The 8,035-nt window shown below is 36.6% G+C and overlaps 1 protein-coding gene across 1 annotated transcript; it reads left to right on the top strand.

Moving 5' to 3' along the window:
* Window positions 1-300: 300 nt before the first annotated feature.
* On the top strand, window positions 301-1,352 carry LOC117080658 (olfactory receptor 4A47). The gene has a single exon (XM_033205868.1). The coding sequence runs from the start codon at window positions 371-373 to the stop codon at window positions 1,298-1,300; it is 930 nt and encodes a 309-aa protein (XP_033061759.1). The 5' UTR covers window positions 301-370; the 3' UTR covers window positions 1,301-1,352.
* Window positions 1,353-8,035: the final 6,683 nt, after the last annotated feature.

Below are 8,035 nucleotides of genomic sequence, written 5' to 3' on the forward strand. Positions count from 1 at the left end.
ACCTTTCCTTTATAGCTCAGCTGAGACACTGCTTCCTCTGAAAAGTCTTTCCTGATCCTAGTTTGATTTAGTGTTTTAGCACTGTGAACCCTAAGAATAACATCAATATATTTATTATGACACCTATTTAATTGGTATTTAACTTATTCCCTTTGGTATTTGATTTACCAAATCACTGAGAGTACAAAACTGTGTCTTTTTCAACTTGGCAATTCCAAAGTCTATGACAGATTTGACATAGATACTGCATACATATTTTTAATAGAATGAGTAAATAAAATATTAAAATCATAATGCATTTAAAGTTTTACCCCCTTGTTTTATAGGTAAACTGCTTCTATGATCTGAAGTCAGCAGCTATAAACCATAGATGGAGCCAAGGAACAATGTGACTTACTTTGTCCTCTTGGGCTTCACACAGAATCCAAAGGAGCAGAAAGTACTTTTTGTTCTGTTCTTGTTCTTCTACATTTTGACCATGGTGGGCAACCTGCTCATTGTAGTGACTGTCACTGTCAGTGAGACCCTGGGCTCACCAATGTATTTCTTTCTTGCTGGCTTGTCATTTATAGATATCATTTATTCTTCATCCATTTCCCCCAGATTGATTTCAGACTTGTTCTTTGGGAATAATTCCATATCCTTCCAATCTTGCATGGCCCAGCTCTTTACAGAGCACCTTTTTGGTGGATCAGAGGTCTTTCTCCTGTTGGTGATGGCCTATGACCGCTATGTGGCCATCTGTAAGCCCTTGCATTATTTGGTTATCATGAGACAATGGGTGTGTGTTGTGCTGCTGGTAGTGTCCTGGGTTGGAGGATTTCTGCACTCAGTATTTCAACTTAGCATTATTTATGGGCTCCCATTCTGTGGCCCCAATGTCATTGATCATTTTTTCTGTGATATGCACCCTTTATTGAAACTGGTCTGTACTGACACCCATGTTATTGGCCTTTTAGTGGTGGCCAATGGAGGACTGGCTTGCACTATTGTGTTTCTACTCTTACTCATCTCTTATGGTGTCATCTTGCACTCTCTCAAGAACCTTAGTCAGAAAGGGAGGCGAAAAGCCCTCTCAACCTGCAGTTCCCACATCACTGTGGTTGTCTTCTTCTTTGTTCCCTGTATTTTTATGTATGCTAGACCTGCTAGGACCTTCCCCATTGACAAATCAGTGAGTGTGTTCTATACAGTCATAACTCCAATGCTGAACCCCTTAATCTACACTCTGAGAAATTCTGAGATGACAAGTGCTATGAAGAAGCTCTGGAGAAGAGACCCCATATCAAGTAGTACATAAGTGAGTTACCCACCATGAACAGAGTCATTTGACTTTACAGCCTGTTTCTTTGGGACCCAGGAGTGTTCTTATATCTGATGCATCTTCCCTTTCTTCAAAGCATTTACAATTATGATTAAAGAAAGAACTATATGATTGTGTTATTAATAACAGTTTATCTCCCTGCTAGCATGTAAGATCTATAATGTCTTGTTTTCCATTTTATCTGTAAGGACGTAATGCATAAAGCAAGGAGTCAATGATATGTAGTGAATTAGTTAAGAAATTTTAGAGTTACATTGATTTGTAATCAAGTTATGCATGTATCTTTTTGCCTTTATTTCTGAGACTTAATTTCATTTTTAGTTAGATTCTTGTCATTTAAGTTCATTCTTATTATACTATTTAAAATAGTTAATGGTATATTTCATACTAATGCAATCCTTTTCATCCAATTTAACTTGTACTATATGCATATTTTTAGTGTAATACTTCTGCCTTTTAAAATAAAAATTGAATACAAAATAAATAATCATAAATAGTAAAAATGGAAACCATACAAAATAATATAAAATGAGAAATAAATCTCTTGTCCATCTCTGAGTGCAATCTCCTAGTTCTCTTTGTCAGAGGAAGTCACTATTATCTGTTTCTTAAGATGTTTCAAGTAATAATCTTTGAAAATGTAAATATATTTAAATATATATGTGTGTTTTTCTCTATGTATAGAAGTTTGCTACTACACATAGAAGGGAGCTAGGGCCTAGGATGTGGGCCGCATAATTCTTCCCAGTCCCCTATCCTATTGTGGCCGGTTAGTATCCAGGATGCAAGACAAAGTCCTCTTGACTCTTCACGATTCACTCTCCTCTCCTCAAGCAGAAGGAAGGAGTCACTTTTGTTGCTGCAAGCTGCGCTGCCTGGGGTCCGGGGATGGGTGGCACAAGCACTCCCTTGGCAGCCCTGGCTGGTGTCTCCCTAGGTCGTGTGCCACCCTATTGCACTGGCTCTAAGTCTAAAATTTGTTAATTACTTGTATCCTTGAATTCTTAATCTATTGGAGTCAGAATTTTTACTGATACATTCTGATAAACTTTTTCTGTATCAAAGATGCATATATGTTCATACCATTCCTTGACATTTGCTATAAATATATACCTTACTATGTTATTGATGCTACAATTATGGATGTTTTTATACAAATGTTTTATCTTAACTTTTTTACTTCTTAATTTTTTTTGTCATATCACTCCTCAGTAAATTCCATTTCCCTCTAGTGACTTTATACATTTTAGCACCTTATTTTATTTACTTATTTTTCTTTTTAGCTTTTGTTTTAGAATCAGGAGGCACACGTGCAGGTTTGTTACAAAGGTATATTGCATGATGCTGAGGTTTGGAGTATGATCGCATCCCCACCCAGATAGCGAGCGTGATACCCAGTAGGTAGTTTTTGAGCCCTTGCTCGCCTCTCCCTCTCCTGCCTCTAGTCGTCCCCATTAAAAAAATAACTTTACGGCCGGGCGCGGTGGCTCAAGCCTGTAATCCCAGCACTTTGGGAGGCCGAGACGGGCGAATCATGAGGTCAGGAGATCGAGACCATCCTGGCTAACACAGTGAAACCCCGTCTCTACTAAAAATACAAAAACTAGCCGGGCGAGGTGGCGGGCGCCTGTAGTCCCAGCTACTCGGGAGGCTGAGGCAGGAGAATGGCGTAAACCCGGGAGGCGGAGCTTGCAGTGAGCTGAGATCCGGCCACTGCACTCCAGTCCGGGCAACAGAGTGAGACTCCGCCTCAAAAAAAAAAAAAATAACTTTACAAAAACATTTGTTTTCGAGCCAATGGAAAATTTATTTTTCTTTTTCATAATAAAATATTGAAGTCTAGTTTTCCTAAACAGGTAAAATAATCTGCCAATGTAATCCATTAATTATTTTCAATAGTAATTTGGAACTTCTCCTTTTAGTATGTCAAATTCTTTACATCTACAAGGTTCAATCTTGGGACATTTCTTTTTATTTCTTTTCTTTTTTTTTTTTTTTTTTTTACCAACACACTATCCCAGTGGTCAAGGATTTTAAATATTTATTTATACTTAATAGAGACAGTCTCCCCTAATTACTAATCTTTTTCAGCTTTCTTGCAATTTCTAAATATTTATTTTTCCTAATAAACCTTAGGGCTGTTTTGTAAAGCTTTTCATAAAATTATATTTAGGGTTTCATGACCCTACTTGTTTATTTTGAGGAAAATGTATATTATAACATCTTGTTTTCCTACCTAGAATAAGACACCTATTGTGAAGTCTTGATTGATAAATCTCAATCAGAAAGTGGGCAAAGGACATGCACAGACACTTTTCAAAACACGACATACATGCTGTCAACAAGCATATGAAAAAAGGTCAATATTAGTGATCATTAGAGAAATGCAAATCAAAACCACAGTGAGATACCATCTCATACCAGTCAGAATGGCTATTATTAAAAAGTAAAAAAATTACAGGTGCTGGAGAGGTTGCAGAGAAAAAGGGAATGCTTACACAATGTTGATTGGGGTGTAAATTAGTTCACCCATTGTGGAAAACCATGTGGTGATTCCTCAAAGACCTAAAAATAGAGCTACTATTTGACCCAGCAACCTCATTACTGGTTATATACCCAAAATAATAAAAATCATTCTAACATAAAGACACATGCATGCACATGCCCATTGCAGCACTATTAATTGCAAAGACATGGAATTAACATAATGGCCCATCATTGGTAGATTGGATAAAGAAAATGTGGTACATACACAGCATGGAATACTATTCAGCCATAAAAAAGAACAAGACCATGTCCTTTGCAGAAACATGGATGGAGCCAGAGGTCATTATCCTTAGCAAACTGACACAGGAATGGAAAACCAAACACCACATGTTCTCTTCTAAGTGGGAGCTAAATGATGAGAACACAAGAACACATAGAGAGGAACAACAGACACGATGGAGGGTGGGAGTGTGAGAGGATCACAGAAATACTGATGGGTACTAGGCTTAATACCTGGGTTGAGGAAATAATCCATACAACAAACCTCTGTGTCAGACTTCTAAAATGACAAACCTCCATGACACCCCCATAACAAACCTTCACATGTACCACTGAACTTAAAGGTTAAAAAAGGTGTAAATGTCTTCATAGTCTATATACACCTTACTTTTTGATTTGTTCATTTAAAAAGGGAATCCTCTTATTTATATTTGATTAATATTTTCAACGAGCTGACAAAAGAGGACTCGGTATCTTTTCCTGGCATTTCCTGGCACAATCTTTAAAGCCACGGGCATGGGTCTGTATTCAGACACACATAGGCTTGTATCTGACCATATATGGGTTTGAATGTCATAGTATAGGAGTCTGTATTTGTGTAATTGGATCTGTATCCCGCAGCACGTATGACCATATATAGGTGTGTATCCAATGACACTTGGGTCTGTATCTAACTGAACACAATGTCTGTGTATGAACACACAGGTCTGTATGTGAAAACACAAAAATCAGTATTTGCTTACTTTTATGATTGTATTTATGTAAGTTTTGCATATGATATCACCCTGTCCTGTGTCTGTCTACACATGGGGCTATATCTTGTCATATACTGAGCTGTACTGGACCACACGTGTGTTTATATCTGCCCATATATTTAGGGTTTTGGGAATATATTTCGGGCCATTAACAGGTCTTTATCTAAGACATATGGGTTGTAGTATTATAGATATATGCTTGTTAGGAGGTAGTGTAAAGACTAATTGTATAACTGTCAAAAAGTTTTAAAACACAATTGTAAAATTATATACTTCCACAAGGGGCATATGAGAGTTCCAGTTATTCTGCATCCTCAGTAACATTTGGATTGGTTTTAGTTTGCATTTCCTGGATGACTAAAGATGTTGAGCATATAATTCTTGGCTGGTCTGCTGAACATTAAAAAAAATCATGTGGCTTGTCTTGACTTGTAAAACTTCTTTATACATTCTAGATACAAGTTCTTACTCAGACATATGTATTGCAAGCACACCCACAGTGTATGGCTCACTTTTTCATATCATTAACAGTTTTTATGAGCCAAAGTTTTTATTTTGATGAAGTTCTACTTAACAATTGTTTTTAGCCAAGGTCTTTCAGATGGAATATCAACAAAGAAAGTTCAGACTTAATCTGCACTAAAGACCAACTGGATATAGTAAGTATTAATAAGTATTTACAGAACATTTCATCCAGTGGCTGCCGGATACATTGTCTTTTCCTCAGCACAGAAATCATTCTCAAGGATATACTGTATGTTAGGTTACAAAACAAGTCCAAAAACATTTTTAAAATTTGCAATAATATCAAGTATCTTCTCTGACCACAATGAAATAAAACTAGAAATTAATAATGAGAAATTTTGGAAACTATACTAGTACATGGAAATTAAACAAAATGCTCCTGAATGATCAGTAGGGTCCCTAAAGAAATTAAGAAGAAAATTGATAAATTTCTTGAAAAAAAAAAACAACGGAAACAAATATACCAAAATCTATCAAATACTGAGAAAGCATTACTGAGATGGAAGTTTATAAGTGCTTACACCAAAAAAACCCTTCAAATAAGCAAACAAAGCATCTTTTTTTTTTTTGAGACGGAGTCTCGCAGCATCGCCCGGGCTGGAGTGCAGTGGCGGGATCTCAGCTCACTGCAAGCTCCGCCTCCCGGGTTTACGCCATTCTCCTGCCTCAGCCTCCCGAGTAGCTGGGACTACAGGCGCCCGCCACCTCGCCCGGCTAGTTTTTTGTATTTTTTAGTAGAGACGGGGTTTCACCATGTTAGCCAGGATGGTCTCGATCTCCTGACCTCGTGATCCGCCCGTCTCGGCCTCCCAAAGTGCTGGGATTACAGGCTTGAGCCACCGCGCCCGGCCCAAACAAAGCATCTTAAAGGAGTAGAAAAGCAAGAGGAAATAAAACCAAAAATTAGAGGAAAAGAAATGATAAGGATCAGAGCAGAAATAAATAAATAAAAATACAAAATATTAATGAAACGAAAGATTGGTTTTTTGAAAAGTTAAACAAAATTGATAGAACTTTAGCCAGAGTGACTAAGGAAAAAGATCCAAATGAATAAAATCAGAAATGAAAAAGGAGACATTAAAATTGATACTGCAAAAATTCAAAGGATCACTAGTGGCTACTACGAACAATTATATGCAATAAATTGGAAAATCTATAAGAAGTGGACAAATTCCTAGATGCAAATAACCTACCAAGATTGAATGAGGAAGAAATCCAAAACCTGAGCTGATTGAAGTCATAAAAAGTCTCCAAGTAAAGAAAAGCCCAGAAGCGGATAACGTCACATCTGAATTCTACCAAACATTTAAAGAAGAATTAATACCAATCCTACTCAAACTATTCTGAAGAATAGAGGAGTAAGGAATATTTTTGAACTCATTCTGAGGCCATTGTTACCCTGATATCAAAACCAGACAAGGATATAACAACAACAAAAAACGAAACCACAGGCCACTATCTCTGATGCATATTGAAGCAAAAACCCTCAACAAAATACTAGCAAACTGAATTCAACAATACATTTAAAAGATCATTCATCATGACCAAGTGGGATTTATCCCTGGGATTTCAACATATGTAAATCAGTCAGTGTGATACATCGTATCAACAGAGTAAAGGGTGGTAAAAACCATATGATCATTTCAACTGACGCTGAAAAAGTATTTGATAAAATTCAACATCCCTTCCTATAAAGCCCTGAAAAAGCTGGGGGTAGAAGGAACTTACCTCAACATAATAAAAGCTATATATGGGAGATCCACAGCTAGTCTCACAGTGAACGGTGAAATATGGAAAACCTTTCCTCTAAGATCTGGAACACGAGGATGCCCACTGTCCCCATTGTTATTCAACATAGTACTTGAAGTCCTAGCTAGAGCAATTAGACAAAAGAAAGTTATAAAGGGCATACAAATTGGAAAGGAAGAAGTCAAATTAGCTTTGCTGATGATATGATCTTATATTTGGAATAACCACAACAAAACTATTAGAAATAATAAATTCCATAAAGTTTCAGGACACCAGATCAACATACAAAAGTCAGTAGAATTTCTATATGCCAACAGTGAACAATGTGAAAAAGAACAAATAATCCCATTTTAAAAAGTAACACATTATATTAAATATCTAGGAATTAATTTATCCAAAGAAGTGGAAGATCTCTATAATGAAAACTATAAACACTGATTAAGGAAACTGAAGAGGACACACACAAAAAGGGAAAATATTTGATGTTCATGGGTTGGAAGAAACAATTTTGTTAAAATCTCTGTACTACCCAAAGCAATCTACAGATTAAATATAATCCCTATCAAAATACCATTGACATTCTTCACAAAAATAGAAAAAAATTATCCTAAAATTTATATGGATTCACTAAAGATGCAGACTAGCCAAAGTTATCCTGAGCAAAAGAACCAAATTGGAGGAAACACATCACCTGACTTCATATTATGCTCCAGAGCTATAGAAACAAACAAGATGGCACTGGCATAAAAACAGACACGTAGACCAAAGGAACAGAATCGAGAACCCAGAAACAAATCCACACACCTACAGTGAACTAATTTCCAACAAAGGTGCCAAGAACATATGCTGGGAAAAGACAGTTTCTTCAACAAATAATGCTGGGAAAACTGGATGTCCACATGTAGGAGAATGAAAC

This window comes from Trachypithecus francoisi, unplaced genomic scaffold (genome assembly GCF_009764315.1).
Source record: "Trachypithecus francoisi isolate TF-2019V2 unplaced genomic scaffold, Tfra_2.0 Lachesis_group8, whole genome shotgun sequence".
NCBI lineage: Eukaryota > Metazoa > Chordata > Mammalia > Primates > Cercopithecidae > Trachypithecus > Trachypithecus francoisi.

Coding starts and splice junctions, on each gene's coding strand:
- LOC117080658 (XM_033205868.1), top strand. CDS start 371: ATGGAGCCAAGGAACAATGTGACTTACTTTGTCCTCTTGGGCTTCACA.